The sequence below is a fragment of the Sinocyclocheilus grahami genome, unplaced genomic scaffold (genome assembly GCF_001515645.1).
Source record: "Sinocyclocheilus grahami isolate Dianchi unplaced genomic scaffold, SAMN03320097.WGS_v1.1 scaffold37.1, whole genome shotgun sequence".
In the NCBI taxonomy this organism is placed as follows: Eukaryota; Metazoa; Chordata; class Actinopteri; order Cypriniformes; family Cyprinidae; genus Sinocyclocheilus; species Sinocyclocheilus grahami.
Genome location: NW_015505216.1, coordinates 4,483,829 through 4,507,310, shown reverse-complemented (window position 1 = coordinate 4,507,310; position 23,482 = coordinate 4,483,829). Strand labels below are relative to the sequence as shown.

General features: G+C 37.9%; 1 protein-coding gene across 9 annotated transcripts in view; it reads right to left on the bottom strand.

Annotated features, from left to right (window-relative positions):
- The window catches only part of LOC107581737 (rho GTPase-activating protein 23-like), an 86,418-nt gene that overhangs the window by 14,653 nt on the left and 48,283 nt on the right, over positions 1-23,482 (bottom strand). For 6 of the 9 annotated variants that reach the window (XM_016267386.1, XM_016267385.1, XM_016267378.1 and 3 more), the window contains exons 2-7: positions 20,620-20,817; positions 17,485-17,509; positions 16,016-16,108; positions 12,009-12,087; positions 11,518-11,578; positions 4,839-6,522 (exon numbers count right to left, since the gene is read on the bottom strand). In XM_016267386.1, coding sequence (XP_016122872.1) covers positions 4,839-6,522; positions 11,518-11,578; positions 12,009-12,087; positions 16,016-16,108; positions 17,485-17,509; positions 20,620-20,817 — 2,140 coding nt within the window. The remainder of the gene's footprint in view (positions 1-4,838; positions 6,523-11,517; positions 11,579-12,008; positions 12,088-16,015; positions 16,109-17,484; positions 17,510-20,619; positions 20,818-23,482) is intronic. The other 3 variants (XM_016267380.1, XM_016267381.1, XM_016267387.1) reach the window with 1 other exon arrangement.

Below are 23,482 nucleotides of genomic sequence, written 5' to 3'. Positions count from 1 at the left end.
AATCCTCCGACATTCTTCTTTACAAATCCTCGTTTTGTACTTCTAATTAGTGACCGTTGTTTTGTATTGATCTCTCCACTGCGTTTCCGCATTCGTCACTTCTGAGCGGCGCATGCGCAAAGCTGACCTCAAGATTAGATGTATTGATTAGATGACGTCATTGGTGCTCAGGATCTGCAAATCATTCGCCATCGCCCTATCAGACATTTCTCCGTACTCTGTGTATGTGGTAAGTGGACTTTCATGTACTGTAATGCAACAGGCTACCGCTAGCAAGCGGCTAAACTTTTAGTGGCTCCATAGAACGTGTTATTTGTTTCACGCTTCGGGCACACCCCTAACCCCACCCCCGATGTCATCGTCCATCACGATGTTTCACTGCAGACATCGTCCGATGCTAATTTGGTAGACATCACCCAACCCTAGTTCATTGTATTTTGTCGTGTCGCGGTGAGAGCCACGCAGATGCACGTGAACACTGATTTCTGTTCACTTCTGCGTCTATTTGTATCAAGTATCCTTGTAAACATATTGCTTATGGCTTAGGTGAAGGGAAACAATTGAGAAAGAAAATGGATGTGTAACAGTATATTGGTTTACAGCAGTTTAATGTTCCTGAGGCTTTCTGTGTTATGAATGTTAATCAAACAACAAAACACAAAGAAAAAACACTTTTGTAGCTTTAACACAGATTTATACAGTGAAGACTATGCAGTGTTATTTTACATTTGATCATTCAATTTCTGTACCTGAATACTGTTAGACTTACCTGAAAAATATAAAGCACTGCTTTTTTTATTTTTTATCTTTGTTCTGTTATATTTATCTATGCTTGTAATTTGTTTATTTCCTATGCTGATTTACTCGCCTACAAAATCACCCCAATCATTGATTCGTTTTTTTTATAAATAACTATTCAAGTCATGTGGTGATTTTTGTTTTCATATCGCAATATATATCGCAGAAAAATAAAATATCGCAATGTGAGTTTTTTCCAATATCGTGCAGCCCTACTTCTTTTGGACTGATGCACTGCAACACCTGCTGAGTGCCATTAAACAGCTTGGAAGATCAAAGACAATTTTTAATATAACTCCAACTGGATTCGTCTGAAAGAAGAAAGTCACAAACACCTAGGATGCCTTGAGGGTGAGTAATTTATGGGCTAATTTTCATTTTTGGGTGAACTAACCCTTTAATGTTATGAAGCTATAGACTACATTTTGTGTGGCAAGGAAACAAAATTAACATAATGCATGTGTCAGTTGCGTTGCTGTCTATGCAAGGTCAGAAAGCTCTCGGATTTCATCAAAAATACCTTAATTTGTGTTCTGAAGATGAACAAAGGTCTTATGGGCTTGGAACGACATGAGGATGAGTAATTAATGACAGAATTTTCATTTTTGGGTGAACTATTTCTTTAAGAAGTAGGTCCCCTGTTTTAACTTATCATCATGCTGCTCTCTATTCTCATTATTAGTGTTTCTTTATCTCTGTGCACAAATTTTTGTCATAATAATGTGACTATCTTTATCTCAGCCATCCATCTCTTCAGACTTCATATGAAGTCCACTTCTCTTCTTTCATCAGTTAATCACATTTTTTAATTTCTTCAACATTCATTACAATACACACACATCAACCAACCTCTAATTAAATATCTTTTTCTTAAATCAAGTGAATCCTCTTTCTTTTAATTCTCTTAATTTCTCTCTCACACTTGAAGGGAGCAGGGGTGGAAACATTCCCAATCTAGGATGTGGAATCTGGACTGTGCTTGTTTTCCAGCCACTGGCAGAAATAGCTGTTCTGTGGGTTTAACAAAGGCCCTCATTACTGAAGCCTGAGTATGAGCTCACACACACACACACACACACACACACACACAACTCCATAGAGTCTGTATCATGGACATACAACACTAGCACATACAAAATCAATCTGCACTACTTCAACATCAGTCATGTGCAACAGTCTTATTTTGAGGTTCAGATGAGATGCTGTAAATAGCCCAACCCACCAGAAGTACTTCCATGAACGGACTCTCACTGGCCACGATATGCAGTCTTTCTGCAGACACATCCACAAAACCATGTGAAGAACACAAATATAACGAACATGGCGAGGTTTCCTTTTATAGTGTCACAAATCAAAATGAAACCAGGCTTGACAACACTGTAATATGAGCAAAAGTGTGGTGAGAGGGATTTCTCCAAAACAAGATGGGTTTTAAGGGAGACAACGTGTGTGCGGATGTGCAAATATCTTTTTAGTGTGTGAATGGTTGGTGGAGTGAAGACTCCTCCCCTTTTTATTGGAGACACAATGACCACATTGAGGGCAGAAAGAGCTGAGTGTGCCGATTGTGTCCGGTAATATCTGATTGTGTGTGAGAGTGTGTATGAGTGTGTCCTTCACCCCTAACCCCAAAAACCCCTGCTCCCTACCCCTCTTCCTTCTGCCATTCTCAGTTCATTACACGATTATAAAGCGCAAGTCTTCAGGAACTAAACAACACAAAAGTAAACACTGTGTGATACAACAAAATTCACTCCAAAACTATTTTAACTTTCCTCATTCCTCTGAAAAATAAAAATGTAAATAAAAATATTTGTTTGTTATTTGCTTTTCCTTAAAGATTTTGGAGTAACCAGGTTACCAGGTAAGTTACGCAGTAACCAGGGTTATTATAGTTAACAACGATAAAATCTTTTTTTTTTTAACTTGAAACAAAGTAAACGTTAAGTAAAATAATATAAAAATGAATTAAAAAGAATATAGGCATATTTACAAAAAACAAACAAAAGCAAAACAAAATTACAAAAATGTTAACAAATTTAAATAAAACTGGAAAAATAAAAATGAATTTAATATATATAAACCCTACAATAGTATCACACTTATCTAAAAAGTTTGTCTAAAAATCTTCTCAGTTTTAAACAAGGCATGAACATGCTTTTAGTTTGTTGCATGCTGTAGATTGATATAGATATGGCCCTATGCAATGAATTTTATTTATGCTTTCTGGTTGTAATCATGACTTGAATGACATCTTTACACAAAACAAAGATCCAATTGCACTAACACAATAACGCAGTTTGAAAAACATTCACCCCAAATCAATAAGAGAAATTCCAGTACAAACAACTCCACTGACATGGCAGGTAAAGCAAGAACAGACTGTCTGTTGTGTTTTTATCAGTATGGTGTAACATGCCCCAGCTTGTGAGCATTTCTGTTAGTTTCAGTTTAGTCCTCTCTGTTTCAGAGTCTTTTATGCTGTTCTGCCTCCATCAATCTCGAAACAGGACCTGGGATACACCTACCTGCTCCCATCTTAAATATGTAGTCACATTTTTGCAATACTCCACAACTTCTCCTAAACATACACAAACACAATGTAAGCAACAAATGTAATCAAACTGAAGTGTCTAACTCAAGGGGTGTGTTGCACTGTACAGGTGTGTGGTAGCAGAAACAAGCTTCTCGTCTGTACTGAATGCTAAAGGTGGGGCACTTTTATGCACAGTGGTTTTAGGCTTAACCTCCCTCAGGAATGAATGCACTGCACTAACAACAGCTTATGCAATCACAACAGATCATAAAAAGATGTCCAGCAGTGAAAAGATCCGAACAATCTAAAAATTCTAAAAATCTAAAAAAGAAATAGGCCTGAAATTAAGTGGTTTTGTTTTAATGTTGCTATTACAACTTCTAATGCAATGTTAAAGGAAAGCAAATTACCAACTGAAAGCTTTTAAGGAAACTGCAAAATCAATAGCATTCCACTTGAATCCAGCTGTGCTATAAACATATAATTAGAGGAAACAGAGATTCATGGCCAACCATATATAACCACTCTACAGTAAGAGTTTTGGTCTATCTAGTTTTGGTGTCTATCACCGTTTGTTTTGAATGTTTTGCATTCAGCCAGCCATTTTGTTTCAGATTTTCTCTTGCACTATGGTTTAGTAATAAAGGCAAGCAGAGACAAGATCACTCTGAGCTACAGGCCAGAGCAAACACACAAACTACACACACTTAGACAGCTGCTTTTTTCAAATAAAACCAATCAAACCCTAACCTTACCCTAAGACTTTACATATTTATAAACCATTTCCCCATTTAAGGGTGACTTAGTTAACATATGCAGATATTTTTCAGCTATTTTGTCCCTAAAATAAGAGTAGGGTATGAAACATACTTATTCACACAACTGTGCCTTTGCCAATCAATCAACATTTCTACAGTATGTAAATATTCGAGACAATTCACGTCAAGACAATTCACTTCAAGTCCTTTAGCTTCATAGTGTTCCCATAACTCAAACAGTTATGCCACTAGCAATGCAAAGGTCATGAGCTCAATTCCCAAAGAATGCCATCACTTTGGACAGAAGCGTCTACTAAAACTGTAGAAACAGGATGGAGTTGGGTGAGGCACTGGAAGAGTGGAAAAAGAAGGAAAGGAAGAACGAAAAATATGACTACTTTAAATCCAGTAAGTCTGATTCAGTCACAGACAACTAATATTGTCAGGCTGACCATGGGAGATTCCAGCATTACCTAATGCAGACATGCACACTGGTTCACCAGACATAGGAAATGAAGGGTAAGACCAGTGGGCTTGTGAGTTATTAAGACAGTCATTCTCCAACATTCCCATCAGTCTATTTTAATGGATGCTTAATCAGTTTCCTTGTTAAAATAACAACCATGTGCAGGATAGAGCAAGCAAATGATGGGAAGAGAGAAAGAGAGTGAGAAACCGAGAACTAGATGGAACAGTATTCTGAATACACCAAGAAGAAAAGAACATGAGAGTCAGTAGGGACTTACCTATAAAGGGAATTGACGCGAGGGAATCATCCTCTATGGATAGCGGTGGTAGGTTACCGTTCGTACGCCGATGAGAAATAGCACTCTCCGCTTTGGCAGGGGGCTCCGTAGGATCAGAGGTAAAGAGTAGAGGGTCACTGGAGTCAAGTGCTATGCCGTAATGTGGATGTCGTAGGGCATTCGCACCCCTTCGGCCGGTGGGTGGTTTCTGCCTCAGAACCACTTCCTGTGTCTGGGCTTCACCTGTTGCTTCCCCTGCCCCTCTGTCGTGATTAGTGGGTCGGTAAGTTCTGTCTTGTCCTTCAAGGGGTGTGGGAATAGCAGTTGTAGAGGAGGTGGTTGGTGGAACTGGGGAAGGAGAGGCAGAGGGTGGAAGCCCCTCTGGAGGACTGGTTTTGAGTGTTGGGGTCCAGAGGTGTGGACCTGTGTAAGAGGGGTCTCTGAAAGACTGGGCTTGCTGCAAGATACGTCCGGTCTTCCGGTTGAAAGAGGGGCTGTAGCTACGATAGCCGATCGTCTCCTCATCTAGACTCTGGCAAGAAGGCAAACGTCTTGCCTGTGGAGCTGCCTGCTGTGGTTGCGGAGTCTGAGATGAGTGTTGGTGCGCTGCGTGTGAGAGGTTTTGATGCTGAGGTGTGTGTTGGTGGTGGTGCTGCTGGATTTGGTGGTGTGACTCACAATGTCCGCCACGTCTCTGATAGCTTTCAGTCCTGTTTGGAGGCTGCTGGACCCAAGTAGATCTTTCGAGTCGTGGTGAGAGTATCCCCACAGCTCTGTCGAGAGTTTCCAGTGAACGTCCCGAATGTCCGTACCGGCTTACGAGAAGGTTTTCGGAGGACTTTCGCCCATAGGCCACTGCGGATGGGTGCTGTCCATAAGCATGTTCACCCCGCCAGTCTCCGTGGTTCCAGTGGGGATCGGCGTACGCTGCCGAGCTCTGCTGAAGCAGCAACAATGTGTCTTGCGATGCACTGTGGGGAAAACCTGCTTGCTGCGAACGCCTGGCCTTTCCAAGCTCACCTAGACGATCCTGTGAGAAACTCCTGTGGCGTGGATGCATGGAGCGAGAATTTGATCGCTCTTGTTTCCGTTCCCGGCCTGGTACCTGGTTGTAGTACCAGTCGGAAAGGGCTTGTTGGGTGCATTCGCTGCGGCTGGATGGGGGTGTTGATGCTGACTGAGAAGGGCTGGCCCAAGGTGGGCTTTCCTTGCGGCCTCCGATGTGCCCCACGTTGTGGTTGGCGAGATGAGCATGATGCAATGGGCTCATCATCCCTCCCGAAGAGGAAGAGGATGAATATGAGCATCCTCTCATTTGTCCGGTTGCCTGCTGTCCCCTGTCAGTCATTCCATACTGGATCTCCTCAGTTCGGTGTGCAGGGCTACTGTGACCAACACCTCCTGGCTCACAGCTTCTGCCCTCGGCTGCCCAGACGGCATTGGAAGCTACTGTCCGGTTGTCAAGGGGCGGAGAGGGACCAGACGAGGAGCCGGGCCAGCGGCTCCAGTTGTCCAGCTGGTTTTGCCCCATGTGTGAAGAAGCTGGAGCAGGGCTGGGGGGGTACCCCGCAGGAGGCTGGGTATTTGTACGTGGAGGGTAGAGGACAGGAGGTGGTGGAGGAAGATTCTGGGCCTTTCCTGTATATGGATTGTTCCCTCTTAGGTAGGCATCATGGGAATATGCCTGAAAGAGAGAAATACAACTGTTTAATTCTAAAGGAACATAAAGGGGTGACATAAGTTCAAGAGAGTGAGAAAGGCATCAAGGAACGGATGTGAAAAGTTCATAGAAAAAATAGGTAAGAGAGATGACATTACTATTACATACTGACCATGAGACACTATTACTATACTGATCCTGTGATTGTGTCATAATACTGAGTTTCAGTGTAGTACTAGCTTATTAAATTTTTCAAACACCAAAACTGGCTTATCTAAAGATGTCTGGCGATAAGACAAAAGCTGATGATTTCTAATAATTTTCTAAAATGATCTAAAAATCATCAGGAAAAAAAATAAATAATTGAGAAATTTATGAGAGATTCACCACAACACCACAATGTAAAAAATATTTTTTCCAGTAAAAAAAAAAAAAAAAAACTTGAGACAATTTTATTTACACAAATTATGTTTCTAATTTATTTAAAGAGATTAAATTATTTTTTTAAAGAATTTATTTAGTTTTAACATTAAATCTCTCTGAATATATTATACATATATGAGATATTTAGATTTATGGTTAAAGCAAGAAAAATATATAAGAAAAGGATAAGGATAGGATAAGAGAAATTTAAAACTTAATTCACGTGTTATTATAAAAAAAGGTAAAACCACCTTCTAAATTAAATTTATTTTGTTTTAAGGATGTTGAAATAGAAATATGACTAAAATATTGATTTCAAAAATTATTTTTGTAGTATAATGTTACAAACGAGTAGACATCGACTCCAAAACCTCAACAACTTGCACAACCCATGCAGTGACTACTCTGTAACTGTAGAGAGGATGTCAAGCTGACCAGAAGCACCAGCCCTCCATCAACACTAACCTCAAAACACACTGACATGTGCTACATTAAGAATTTATTAACAAAACAGAGACATGGCTGGCTGACGAAAACGCTGTCCGGCTCCAGACAAGCAAATTGACTAACATAGCATAGTACATGCAGTCTGCTAATACATGCAAATGCAACCAACACAGAAAACCGAAACTCACTAATAGAGAGAAACATTCCCTAAAGCTCCAATTTGTCGAACGTCTCTCGTTTTCTTTATTGTGTCCTCTTTAACAGCTTAAATTTACCTCTTATGTCCTGATTCATGCTTTTTCAAGTTCATGTTTCGTTGTCACGTCCCTCTGTTATTCTCTGTATTTCTTTTTCTCTTTCTGTCTATGGTGAGCCCTACCCAGCCCAATGCTCTTGAACTCCCTCCTTTCTCTCTCCCTCTCTCTCTCTCTCTCTCGTTGTCTCTCCACCCTGTGGGAGTGTGGGAGGGGCTACATAACTGATGATGTCATCTCTGGAATGCAGCTGATGCGGGTGTAAGGAGGGGTGTGTAGAGAGAGGAGTAAGAAAGAGTGGGGTCTCTTGGGAGGCTATATGGGTAATTCGCTTAGTATGAGTGCCCTAGTACAGAGATTCATTCAAGTGTGTATAAAGCATGTGTCTGTATGTGCCACACAAGTGCATAAGGGTTTCCCTTGGCCTTTAGTGTGTTGCATGTCCGATCATGTGGGCAACTGGGTAATTTGTGCACTGAAGAAAATATGCGAGTGGGAATGTTTATGCACTGTGTGAAAGAATACATGTGTTTGTGAGTATTTGTGTGGTAATCATATGGCCATCTGCATGCTTACGACTTGACTGATTCTTGATTTCTTGCTTGGAAATGCTTCAAAGACACTGCTGAAGCAACCTACTGACTCACATATTGCTTTATAATGAACACTGAAAAATATTAGAGTTGTCAAACCTCAGTTTCTGTGTCTAAGTGTGTCTAAGTTCAAAGTGTGAGAAATATGTACACACCTATGAGGGTGTATGTGGGTTTACTAGCTTTACTTTGGATGACAAATATTTTAATTATAAATTAAAATAAATTAAACACATTTAAAATTAAAACAAAAATAAAAATAAACCTAAATCATGAATCATTCTTTCCAAAACAAGTCCTACTGGAAATCAAGACAAAAGATTAAGAATGTTATGTAATTGCTTTGTTTTCCTTTAAGGTTTGGGTTAGTCTGGAGTAGCGTTAATTTCAGTAACAAAAACTATGACAAAAAAAATACAAGCTGACAACCTGTTTTTTTATGACTAACACAAGACAACACTGGCATCATTTAAAACTAACTGTATAAACAGGAAATTTTGTTGACAAAAAATTCGACTAAAATGTAGTTAAAAAAATAAAAACACTCTATATCCTAAATGTCTTAACATTTTTATTTTCTTCAACAAAAAAAAAAGAGGAGAAAAAAATATGGACATCCACAAACTTTCATGCTTGGGGTTGCCAGATGTCAAGAGTTTAAATCCCCCTATGAGATATTCTCTTAAAAGGACACATTTTCTTCACTGTGTTTTATTTTACCTTCGCAGCCATTCACACAAGCTCTCTCTTACACTATGGAAAAAGCGCTGATGAGCTGAAAACATCAACAAACATATAAATTGGAGTTTAGCAATCTCCATTGAGATATTCTGAAATGAAAGAGTAATGGAGCCAGTCTGTGATCCCTCACACAGTTGTTCCAGCTAATAAACTTATAAATTCAAAAATGGATCTCGACTATATTTTTAGCGATTCGGTTGTTAAATAAATGCACATATGCAAACTCTGTGCACCAATACAAAGTCTTTCTTGTTGTTTTAATAGAAAGATATGAATATAATTTGAAATTATTGTAATTAATATTAGGAATATCACTGTTTTAGCTTTTGAGATAAACGTTTGTTCTTTTTTTATGATCATATAAAAAAATAAGGAAACTACATGAGGTAAAATGTGACCCTGCCTGGACCACAGAACCAGTCATAAGGGTCAATTTTATGAAATTGAGATTTATACATCACCTGAAAGCTTGATGTATGGTTTGTAGGATAGGACAATATTTGGCCGAGATACAACTATTTGAAAATCTGGAATCTGAGGGTGCAAAAACATCGAAATATTGAGAAAATCGCCTTTAAAGGGGTCATATAATGCGATTTCAAGTTTTCCTTTCTCTTTGGAGTGTTACAAGCTGATTGTGCATAGATAAGATCCCTGAAGTTGCAAAGACTTAAGTCTCAAAACCAAAGAGATATTCTTTATCAAAGTTAAGACTCTGCCACGCCCCCCTAAAACGGCTCGTTCTAACAGGCCCCCACATATCTACCTCACTATGTGAATATATTCGCATAATGCCGCCCAAATGTTCACGCAAAGAAAGAAGGCGTGGTTTCAGTAACCGCAGTTAGTGTTGAAGCAAGCCATGTCAGAGAGACGCTGTGTGTTTCTAGGCGAAAGCAAAAGCACTTTATTTGGCCTTCCGGAAGTAGATGCATTTAGGAATCTGTAAGATTACTTACAACAGAACAGCAATGCATTTTATGGATGACCGTTTCGTGAACCTAGGAGAGGAGGTAATTCTGACTTTGCTATGACAATCTGGCGCTTCTGAATCAGCTACTGTTTTGTTATTAGTTCAAGTAATTGCTATTGACTGTTCAAATGTGGAGTTTTGCGCATAGAGTGTGTGTGTGTGCATGTGTGAGAGACTCTCATTATAATATTACCGCCCCTTAATCTGTAAGTTTACACCCACGGCACCATTATTGTGTTTTCGCAAGTGACAACGGTTTACCAGCTCTAATGCCATGGCAAAAGTTTGAGCAAAACATGCTAACTGTTCGATTTTTGGCTGCACAGACGAGCACAGAACACTGATTAGAGTCCCAGCCTCAGAGGAGACAAGCAGTGGATTTATTGATTTATTTAATGTATATTGCTGCAGCCACACAGATCTAAAATAAACATGCTATTTATTTCCCAGCTGTTTACCTTCGCAGACATAACCGACTGTTTTTTGTAACTCATGTGTGTTTTTAACGTAAACCGGTGTGTGAATGAGAACTTATTTTAGTACTCACATGCTGTGTGGTGGCCGCTTTCTGTCCATGTGCTTCGGGTGTGTGCTCTCAGAAAACCTTATATTATAAGTTTAAACTAATATGGTTTAAAACGCATGATTTCAGAGCGATAAACATGATAATCAGAACCAAAACAGATGTTTTTTTTAGCAGGTACAAGCTGTAAAGGCGCAGCTCTATTCTGGAAAAGGGGGCGGGGAGCAGCAGCTCATTTGCATTTAAAGAGACAGGCATTTGGCTTCCACTCAAAATAGGCATTTTGAAAATGATATAATAAATGATCTGTGGAGTATTTTGAGCTGAAACCTCACAGACACATTCTGGGGACACCAGAGACTTATATTACATATTGTAAAAAGGGGCATAATATGGCTCCTTTTTTTGCTCCAGGGTCACAAATAAACCATGTGCATGAGTTGACACTCTTGATTTGTGCTCATTGGTAAAAGTGAAATAATTCTGATGAAATTATGACACCAGTCATGATCAGTAATAGTGACTGTAACTTAATTATGATTATCAGTTTAACCATTATGCAGTATGACTAAAATGTGACTGTTTTAATTGGCTAAAACTTTTAGTCGACTAAAACTTGACTAAACAAAAAACAGGACAGGTTGAATAGATATGATAAAAATTAAAAAGGACACTTTACACAGGACTATGACTAAATAAAAAAACAGCTGACTTTATTGAAAAATAAAAAAGTGACTGTAACTTAATTATGATTATCAGTTTAACCATTATGCAGTATGACTAAAATGTGACTGTTTTAATTGGCTAAAACTTTTAGTCGACTAAAACTTGACTAAACAAAAAACAGGACAGGTTGAATAGATATGATAAAAATTAAAAAGGACACTTTACACAGGACTATGACTAAGACTAAATAAAAAAACAGCTGACTTTATTGAAAAATAAAAATAAAATAAAATCAAATAATGACGTGCACTTCTTAAGACAACCAGGTAAATGTGTAGGTATGAGTGGGTGTCTGAGACAGAAAGAGTGACAAAGTGTGGCAAAAACGCTGAAACGTACACTTACCAGCTGCAGCACGTCCTCATCCTTTGGCATGATGGAGAGCTCCAGTACACTCTCACTGCAAAGAGAAGACAAAGATACCCAGAGAGCATGAGATTCAACAGGAGTATCTACAGTTCATAGGACTTACAGTGACAATGGAACAAACTCTCCATTAAAGGTTTTGGGTTGAGCACAAAGACAACCTTTACACTGAGGTCAGTAGTAACCTTTTTAAGTAATGCACATAATCGTCCACTGCCTGAGGTCATTCTGTTCCGTAAAACATATGTCACAAATTCCATGTGAACAAGACTCATGTGAAAATGTTTAGTTAGGTTCTGCTCCTTCAACTCTTAACTCAACAATCCAAACAATGTTGTAGATCAAGACATCCTGATATGCATTTACTTCCCAGGATAGAGTTGGAGCTGTAGAAGACCTCATTTGAATCAGATCATGCAACAAAGTGCTTTTGAATAGATGCTGTTTGACTTGAGAAAGCTCACCTGTTCTGAATCAGTGCGATGACCTGCGAGTATGTCTTGCCCAGCACACTCTCTCCATTCACTTTAACCAGCCTGTCTCCTGCAAATACACACACAAAATAACACACTTATTGTACATGACAAAAATTTAGAGCAGGGTTTCCCAACCTTTTTTGTCTAATGTGCACAGCCCCGTATCAATAAGACTCAAGTAGCCCTTACAAACCAGAAATGTGTTCCTATAACTGATATTATACTGGAAGTCATTTTGCAGAAACATTAATATTATTAATCACTTATTACACTGGAAGTCAATACTATTCACAAATTAGCATATACATTACCATTTAAACATTTGGGTCAGCAAGTTTTAATTTTTTTTCAAGAAATTAATACTTATTCAGCAAGGATGCAATAAATTGATCAAAACTAACAGTAAAGCCATTAATGTGTATGTAGTGTACTATTTATCAAACAATCCTGAAAAAAAAAATGTATCATGATTTCGAAAAGTACAGCATAACTGTTTCTAACATTGATAATAACAATACATGTTTCTTGAGCAGAAAATCAGCATACTAGAATGATTTCTGAAAGATAATGTTAGAGGTCTGCGGGACCCGACCAGATTTTGTGCACCGCGGGATTAAATTCCAGAATAAAACGTGGTAGCGGTCGGTAACTCGTGTAATTTGAATGCGAGCGGGAGGTCTAACAATATCCCGTTCCCGACGTCCATTTAGAACAGCATATCTGCGCTTTATTCTTATTGACCATCGTTACAGCTTGTGCTCAGGGCTGTTATGCACGCGCTGCACACATGCTTTAAACGTCACGCATGTTATTTGCGTGGTCTGTGCACAGCATGTGCATAACGATGCTCAGAGCAGGCTGTACCGGGGGTAAATATACGGTCCTCAGACAGAATAGGCAGGTTGTCGATGAGTGACAGAGCAGAATAAGGATGGAGGAAAGTGTGGATGCGCTGTCCTTGAAGGACGTTCAGCTCGGTTTTGTTTATATTTTGCTTAGCCTATAATTTTAAATGAAAGATGTCGTATTTATTTATTTTTCTCTGCGACACTTTTCCTACTGTGTTAACGTCAAAATACTAAATTCGTTTTACATTTTTCTAAGACGAATAAAAATAGCTAATAAGCTATTTTTGTAGCTACAACCTACTTTTTTTCTCTCTGCGACACTTTTTCCCTATTGTGTTGTCAATGTTAAACGAATTGTATCCTGACAAAACGAATAAAAAATATAAGAAATTCAATTTTTGTACAACATTTTTATTTTCTCTGACACTTTTTTTCCCTACTGTGTTGCATAAAATATTAAACGGATTTTGTGTCTTAAGATAATTCATATAAATTCAAGTCAAAGTCAATAAATTCAAGTCTCTTGACAAGACAAATAAAATAACATTCAATTTTGTGCAGACTACACTTTTATTTGTCAGCCCATCTCTCTTTCTTTCAGTAGCGGAAGTTTAAATGTTAGATTCTGGAAAAGAGATCTAAATTCAGCAGTAACGGTCGGGTCAGGAAGAAAATTATTCTAAGCTGACAGCGGGTGAACAAAGAGTGAATATATAGCGGGTGCGGAATAGAACCATGATATTAACGTCTAAAAAAACCTCTAGATCACGTGACACTGAAGACTGGAGTAATGATGCTTAAAATTCAGCTTTGCCATTACAGGAATAAATTACAACTCAAAATATCTTAATGCAGAAAACAATTATTTTAAATTGTAATAATATTTCACTATTATACTATTTATATGGTATTTTTGAAGCCTTAGTGAGCAATAAGAGACTTGTTTCAAAAGCATTAAAAAAATCTTACCAACCCCAAACTTTTGAACAGTAGTGTACTTGTTGCTATTAGTATCATTCACACAAATGTACAAAACTTATATTAAACACTATATATTACATAATATTACACAATTACATATTTTTCCATTAAGCATTAATTTCACAACAGGGTTTCGTGTTTTTAACATTCTTTACATAGTGTGAGTAAGCGAGCATGTGCACTCTGTTCAAATAATAAAGATTAATTCAACTCATTCACTCTGTTTTCCTTAGATCTCTGGTGTGTTTTGGGTTCATGTCAGGGTTAGGTTATGGGATCATCTCCACCAGCGGCGGTTTGTCAGAGGAGTCAATGAAGGCTGAACCTTCTATCCAGTCATAACCAATCATGTTAAAATACATACATCAGAGGTAGTGCATGATCTGATCATGATCATGATCTGTTGCACCGGGTTCCATGGAAAACTCTTATTAAAACTATTATTAAAAGACTATTTCCACAGAATTGGAGCACTCATCATGTTTGTTTATGAAATATTATCCGATTATGCTGTCAGCTACTCTCAGCTCCATGTAACAAATTTTATACATTCTATTGACTTTACATCAAGATGATCACATAAAATACCAAAAGAGTCTTTGATATTCCTATTTAATGTGTCTTAAATTCTCAAGGCTCTTTTAATCATATGTGTATGGTAGCATAGTTACTGGCAACAAATATGGTAAATATACTACAATCCTGTATTGTATCGTACACGTTAAGGAAAGAAGGTAAGGAGAACATGCCAAACATGCCCTCATTGAACTCAACTACTTCTTCCTGACCAGGAAGCAGCCATGTTTCACACACACACACACACACACACACACAAAGCAAGAGATAATGAGTCACCTTCTGTCACGCTGAAAGTGATGAGTATGAATAACAAACCATAATTCACCAAATAGATATACTGCTCCGTATCAGTTTCTCTCTCAGGGTCAGATTTATTCCATTCATAGAAATCAACAGAAGAAAGACTGAATGCAGTGAGGGCACAGTGGACCGTCCATGGTCAGTCAGGTGACATGATTAGTCACAGGAAGCATGACACATCAGCACTTTAAATATGTCTTAGTACAGAGACACGTTCCTGTAAATCTGTGACAGGCTCTAAAGAAGAAACAGACTACTATTGAGTTAAGCAAGTCATAACAAGAGATCAAATCAAATGTTTTTGTCTCGTCGCTCCGGCCGGACATGCCATCACAGTATGGTGAGGGGCGTAACATTTCCGTCTCACGCTTGAGGTATTCGGCCAATCACAACGCACTGGATAGCTGGCCAATCACAGCACACCTCGCTTTTCAGAACGATGAGCTTTGTAAAAATCGACGCGTTTCAAAGAGGCGGGGCATAGAGGAGAAACAATAATGTACAGTATGTGGAAAATAATGTGTTTTTTTAACTTTAAGCCGCATAAACACATTTCATTACACCAAATACACAAAATAATGTTCTTTTTAGCAGCATCATATGACCCCTTTAATGCACAGAAAATGTCAACAACAGTGACTGTTGTTTTCACAAACAAAAACACAAATTCGGTCCGATTATCATATGCAATTTGTCAATTCAGACCAATGCATAAAAAGCTGCAGATGGGATGAATGACAATGAAAATCCACTCTCTGACAGTAGGTGGCGCTTATAGAAAAGCAGCATTACCCCAGTATACAAAGCACTACACAACTTTCAATTTCATCATTTGTCATGGAGAAGAAATGTTTTCAAACAGCCGTTCAGATTTTTGTATTTGCACGGTGTTCCTCAAACAACACTAAATACAAGAATAAAGAGACAAGAGACCTGGTTCCGGATTCTTTCTCTGATATATACTGTATTACTACTACAATTGTAATGCTATTTTGTATAATACTACTTATTATAATACTATTTCGTAATAACAACAGTTTGAGAGTGACACCAAGCCATATACTTATATGGGCATGGGACCAAAAATGCTAATCTCATTGTTTGGCTGGTTTTCTTTGCAGTGTGATGGAAATGAGAAGCTCTCTTCTGTCAGATTGAGGCATGTAAATGTCTGTATCAGTCTGAACAGAAATATTAACAGCCATTCATTCAAACTAAAATTTATTGCACCAAACATTTAGTCTGATGCCATGTAGTTTCTATGAACATATCATCACACTCTTTTACCTGTACACAAGCCAGCCTGGTGGGCGGGGCCTTTCTCCCTCACATTCTTAACGAAGATGGTGTCCATGGGCTCCAGACGACTCCGATGGAGCCCTGCATCAAACACACACAAAATATACTTCATAGTTTGTACAGAAGGGGAAAAACTGAAATTAAATACTGAAAATCGAGGATTCAAAATCTAATTCAAACTTGCATATAATCAAAAATAATATATGAAATATTTAAAGTTCTTCACTAATTTCTAGGTCACTAATCATATAATATGTCAGATGTTCTTCCTCCACTGAAGCTCAATATGCTCTTTGGATCATTTCAAGTCATGCTGGAGATCAAATGCTTTAAAAAAATGTTTTTTATTAAAACTGTCCATTATTCATCAGGCTCAAATCAAAACAGAAAAAACTAAAATACAAATCATGAGGTTGGAAACAAACATGTGCTGCTGTCATTAAAGCAAACATGGAATACTGCATAATAAGACAGTTTGACATTCATGTTGATATTTAAAAATGCTGATTTATCATTTTAGTATTTGTAATGAAAAAATAATCTGTTTTAAATTACAAACATTCAAAATCGAATCGTTTCACTGGTGGACTTTTGGACCTCACTGTACAGACACACAAACGCACACATTCACAGATGTTTAGGCTGGCACTGTGGAATGTGTTTTGCTCATACTGATGCCAGTGTCTCATGATGGCATGATAAGATGAGGACAGATGGTAACAGTCAACAAACAGGTTGAGGTAGTAACGCATAAACTGATCTGGGAACTGTGGGCCTTTAGTGTAGCATCAGTACTGGTCTTATATCATCAGATGATCTGTCGCAAGCGGCTTTCATTCTCAGCTCTTACACAAATCTCTATGATCTGAAGCTACAGTGTGTGTGGACTGTGTGTAGATGCGCGTGTTTGCTTGTGCATCTCTGTATCAGTCATTGGATTTTACTTGCATTGTAATTGCCTGGGATCCAGTGGTATGTCATTATGACAATATGTTAAGCACAATAAGACATTAGGACTCAACTATATACACAAGTACCGTGACATGATCTTTTTTTTTTTTGATATGGAAATAAGGAAACATTTTCATATGTCAGAACTTGCTAATTATATGGCACATATCTCATATCAATCATGCTCCTTCCTGTAATCCTGCTTAAACTGGACTGATTTGAATGCAGATGGACTCCCTGTTTGTGCAAGAATGGAAACTTGCACTAGGAGGCGCCATGCAACAAACATCTGTTTCCCTGATCTTGACATTGCTTCTGCCACTAATTCAGCTCAGATCAGTGACTGGTGATAATGTAAGTGATAATGTAAGCAAGAGGAAGAAACACAAGTCATATGAAGTTTAGTCAACGAGTGGCAAAACATTCTCAAATTATAAGAATTTAGCTTTAATGACTGCAATTCACATGATGTGTGATCATAAAAGGCATATAAAAGTTACACTCACCCTTTCCATTCCCATTCTCTTCATCCTAACAGGAAACAATAAGAAAACAGTTAGATCATAGCAAAATTACTACATGGCCTTAAACGTAATGGTTTAGTAATTTACAAGATACACGAGTGAGTTATTATCATCTTTAATATACTGTACTCCACTAATCGTATAATAGAAGTGACAGTGGAGTCTTGGAGTATTAAAAAAATTATGCTCATCAAGCCTATTAAAGTTATTGTTTCATTTTACAGTTTTGTCATTTTTAGTCACGCTTATATCACTTTTAAAAACTATGACTTTCTTTCTACTATGAAACAAAAAGACATTTTGAATAATCATGCTAGTCATTCATTTCTATGCACTTACAATAATGAGGACTGAGATTTTAAACCTTCAAAATGGACATAAGCTATTAAACAAGCTATTATTATTATTAATATTTATTTTGTATTATTAAATAGTAATGTTTTATATAATAATAATGTTATATATATATAATATATGACGTATAATATGTATATATAAATATATTATTATTATTATTATTATTATTATTATACACCTCATATTTATAGTTTTACGCTGCTTATTTGTCATTGAAAAGAGTGGCCAAGATTTGAAGCATTCTAAAATATGCAAAACATGAGAAGAAAGTTTGGAACAATATTAGGGTGAGTAAATGACGGTGGTTTTCTTTTTTTTTGGGTGAATTATACCTTTTATGTCTTTGGTGTCCAACATGAATTAAGTCGATAGTTAACCTCAGAGTTATGCATCATATTAGGCACCAACAAAAAACAAAAACAGGAAATAACTTTTTATTTTTATTTTTTTATAACAGTTCTCAATAAATTGGTTTGATCTCTATCATGTAACTGATATCGACACTGAATTTGTCATCAGCACTGGGAAAAATGGAGCACTTTAGCAGTGAATGTGCTGCTTTTAGCCACAAACACAAACACACCTCCGCAAGAACAAGAGCCGCAACAACATTAATCTTTCCATCGGTGCAGGAAATTACACAGTCTTTATAATATTCACTCTGCATCTTTATTTATAACAGACAAAGTTTAGATAACCCATGCACAGCTTTCACAAAATAACCAGACTGCAAACCAGAGGCTCAAATCACACACACACGCACAACGCTGATCAGGCAGTTTAAAGTGGGCAGCCCAATGTTTAGTCTGCGCTGACTGGGCTCATTCCTAACAAACTCACACAATACGGAGGCTTTGCCTCAGACAGACAGAGGGGCAAACAGATGGGTAGAGAGTGATGGACAGTGACCACAACTTTAAGATTTATAATCAACATCCAACCCACAGATCAAAATGAAAGTCCACGTGTGCATTGACTTGGAGCTGGTGGGGTGACAGATGGAGAGTGCCACACAGTCATGTGACCACGTGGACACTGGGAACAGTGAATGGACCAGAACACATGATTCCAGCAGCCCTGGTACAGCCCGGACCAGCCCAGAGCGCGTGTGGTACCAGTCAAACACAAAATAGGCCCTTTGAGTAGGAAAGCAAACAGCAGCTTCTCAGAGAAGAGATGCCATATCCAATCATAATGGGGCTTTGTTTCTCCAACATCATGTACACACACACACACACCGTTTAAACTTCTGTAGCCCATTCTAAATAAAATACACCACCGGGGTTGGCAAGATTTTTTTATTTTTTGAAGTCTCTTATTCTCACTGAAACTGCATTTATTTGATCAAAAATACAGTAAAACGGTAATATTGTGAATTATTATTATTACAGGTTAAAATCTCTGTTTTCTATTTGAATATATTTTAAAATGTAATTTATTCCTGTAATGGCAATGTTTAATTTTTTAGCATCTTTTCTCCAGTCTTCAGTGTCACATGACCCTTCAGAAATCATTCTAATATACTGATTTGCTGCTCTAGAAACATTTCTTATCAATGTTGAAATATTCTTTAGGACTCTTTGATGAATAAAAAGTTCAAAAGAACAACATTTGAACAAGAAATGTAACATTTGTAACATTATAAATGTTTTTACCATCATTTTGAACAATTTTGTGTCCTTGCTCAATTGAAACATCTCACTGACCCCAAGCATTCAAATGGTAGTGTATGTCCCATTTATAATGTATATAACTGATAAAGATACTTTGTCTCATGCTTTCAATAGGCCTACATTTCTATATTTAATAAGACACTTAAAAGTGCACTGAAAAAAAATGTTCTGTGCAGCAACAATGTAAATTGGTTTTATAGAAGTAAAAAATGTTGTCATACTAAATATGACTGAATCAAGTTGACCACATTAGATAACATCAACAAAAATAATTAAGTGTCAGATCAGGTAAAATGCTCTTTAAAAAAAAATGTAAAAAGTAAGTTAACTGCATATATCCACATTTAACATGGTGAACAGAACAAACAGATGTCAGACATGATTAGATATCTCACAGCTTTCCTTATATAAGCCCTTGATATTTTCGCTCTAATTATTATGTGCATTTGCAGAACACAATTCATCTCTCCTGAACTGTTTATTTGGTCTTTCCCTCCTCTTATCTTTAGAAAAAGGAGCTAAAGGAAAAATGATTCCACTCTGGCTCTCTGTGAGGTGAAGTTCTCGGTGGACCAACTATTGCTTGTATGGCCTAGACCAGTGATGGGCAAACTTGGTCCTTCCAGGCCACTTTCCTGCAGAGAATTGATCCAACCCTGATATGACTCACCTGCCTGTAGCCTTCTAGTAGTCTTGAAGACAATGATTAGCTGGTTCAGGTGTATTTGATTAGGGTTGGAGCTAAACTCTGAAGGAAAGTGGCCTGGAAGGACCAAGTTTGCCCACCCCTGGCCTAGACCCTTAAAACAAAAGGCATTTTAGAGTCTGATGCCATAAATGAGTTCCAAAAAACTGCTCCAGTTTTTTAAGAATATTTTTGAGCCCTAATATCATGCAAAAGGCTCTTCATCACAAAGTGGTTATTTTTACAGATAAAAGTCCTTGAAGGCCTAATGCACAGGCCTAGAGCACAACTTACTCTTTGTAGTTGAGAGACAGGGATGTTTTATTTCAGCTGTCAATTGACTAAGTCAGGGCTGTCCACATTTTGTAGTCTGATTTTGTGATAGTTGGCAGAAATCCTCACCTTGAGATTGGTGTGCAGGGCGGACTCTGGCGGGTAAACGATGAAGTGACGTAGTGTGAAGCCAAAGCCCTGAGAGTTCTTATGGAGCACCAGTGTACGTGGACCCTGCCAGGACACACCCAACCCATCTGCCCCGCTCCTGACAGCCGGCCGAGGGTTCTCACTGGATGAAGAGATCCCATCTCTCCGCCCCTTTGTCTGGAGGAACCAGAGAGAGATAGCGGTAATTAGACATTCACCATTCATTCAGTCACTCATTTAGTCCAAAGCTATTATTCCAATGGGATAACATGTCACACAGAACACTGTATCTAATGCAAATGAAATGCATCGGTGTTGACAAATAAGTCACATTTAATGTGATAATTGGAGAATGCTCTAGGCAGATAATTGCTAGAAATAACACCCTGTTGTTCCAAATGACCATCCCAACTGTTTTGGATATGTCAGTCTACTTACGCCACCTGTGCAAACAAGACGTGGGCATGTGAGGAAAAGTAACTGAAAGGGGGAGGGAACGGGAAACATCTCTCCACATTTGGGAGCCATGAAGTCATTCTGATGATGTCAACATTCTCTAAGGAATTCTTAGAGGCCACTAACAGAAACGTTACTTAGTAGATTAGTAGCAATAAAGGCCAGGGATCGCTACCAAAAAAAAAGCATAAAAAAAGAATAAATAAAATAAAATGATTTTCCATTTAATCTATATTTTATTAGCTTTGGTTCTCCAAACACATCAGTTCACTAAAGAGTTCCTTTGACGCCTGAGTATTGGGACAAAACAGGCCGCAGACGTGTAGTGGTGTTTTATTTGAAAGGTGACATCATCATTCCCCTCATTTTGCAAGAAAATACCTCTTTTATCTTCAATCTAAAATCAACAACTTCACCAGCCCTGTGGTTTCACTATAACAGGAAGTCCAGTTAGGGCAGGAAGTTCCCTAAGAATGGTGCCAAAAACAAGGGGATTTTTTTCTTTTTATTTGGCAACTCATGTTATATAAAGCAGACATTTACTTCTCAAATGTCTCCTCTTCACCCCGTTACTCCTCACATCTCTCTGCACTCAGCAGAAGTCATACTCTATAATCCAGTGGTCCGGACTCTGACCGCAGCCTCACCCCCTCTCTGCTTCTCACTCTATTTCGGTCTCACACGCTGTTTTCATTTGGCTGTGCTTATGTCTGAACCTTCTCTCTTTCACTTGCATTCTTACCAACTCTTACCAACTCACACACATATAGACAAACGGTAATTCTCCTTTTAAACAGCTCCGTATATTGTGTGGAATGATGTAATGTTTTTATTCAATTTCCTTTTCTTCTGTTAAAGGGATAGCTCACCTAAAAATGGACACTCTACAGTCATTTACTCACCCTCATGTCTTTCAAAAGCTGTATGGCTCTCTTTCTTCCGTAAAACAAAAAAGGAAATATAAGCCAGAATGTCCAAGCTTCTCTTTTCCATACAATAAAAAGGAGAGTGACAAGATTTTCAGTGGATCCCAAACTTAATTTGAATCCGTTTCACTGAATGACCTTTGAAAATAGTTCACATGCCATTTGGACTACTTTTACGATGCTTTTATTGTACTTTTTCGGTATTTTTAGAGCTTGACAGTCCCTGGTCCCTAGCCACATTCATTACATGGAGAAAAGCAGCAGTTTAACATTCTGTTTATGAACATTCGGAATTTCTACTTCAGTTTTATGGAAGAAAGTTATACAGGTTTTGGAACAACACTTTATTGAGTGAATTATCCCTGTGAGTATTTTTAAATAGTCAATAGACTAAATTTGCAGTGATTTTTGGGAAAATCTGTGGAATGGATCACATTAACTAGAGCTGAGGTGGCTGAAAAAATAGCTAAAATATGTAATAAACACAAGGATTTAAGGGTTTCTTTAAAATAAGATCAATTTACCTGAGAAGCTAATTTGCATAGATATTGCGAAGATATTAAGGCTTGTTTTCAGAGAATGTATCTTGTATTAAATTTCTTGTCTTTCTCCACTTAAATTCTTGTGAGCTTTCTGCAGAGTTCATGCGCGCGTGGGCCTGCTCAACGGATTAGACAGAGACAAAAGACACAATAAGGCTGTGTAAGTGACAGGATGAATGTACAGGGGCCTGTGTGAATTCCATAACGTTTACCGTGAAGCCAGGACATGTTCAGACAGAGACGGAGAGGCTAGCCTTAGAAAGAGAAAGAGAGGGAGAGCTCCATCTTCAACAGGCTCCAACACGCAGGTTTCGACCACAAGGTTCCTCCCAGCACTGAGAATACTAAACCCTGTTATTACCCCCAAAAAACACACAAGTGTACACATAAACACATGCTGGTCACCTTATGGTCCAGCAATGTCCATCCATTTAAAGCATTACACTTTTCCTTCCGTATGTATGTTTCTTCATCACTAACATTCTAATGGATTGCAAACGTGACTCTCCAAGGAAACCAAGCACTCAAACAAGTCATCTGTTTGACGTCAGAGAGACCTCCAAGAACACTTACTACATTCCCATTAGATTAAAAGCTTTTGAGAAGTTTACTGACATGTTGCAAGCCAGATGTCCATAGATCCAATGGTACACAATAATGTCCTTCATATCACATCTTAAAAAGAGAGAAAGGGTCTCATTTTCCAGCAAAAATGTGTGAACAATTGACATGAGAAGCTAAATTATTGAAAACATTAAGATTACTTTTCCGAGATTTTATCTTGAATTGTTTTTTTCATGCACTACTGTATTTCCTTGCGTTATGCACATATTTTCTCAAATAAATTTTAGTAAGAATCGAAACCAAATGATCTGTATATATATATATATATATATATATATATATATATATATAGTC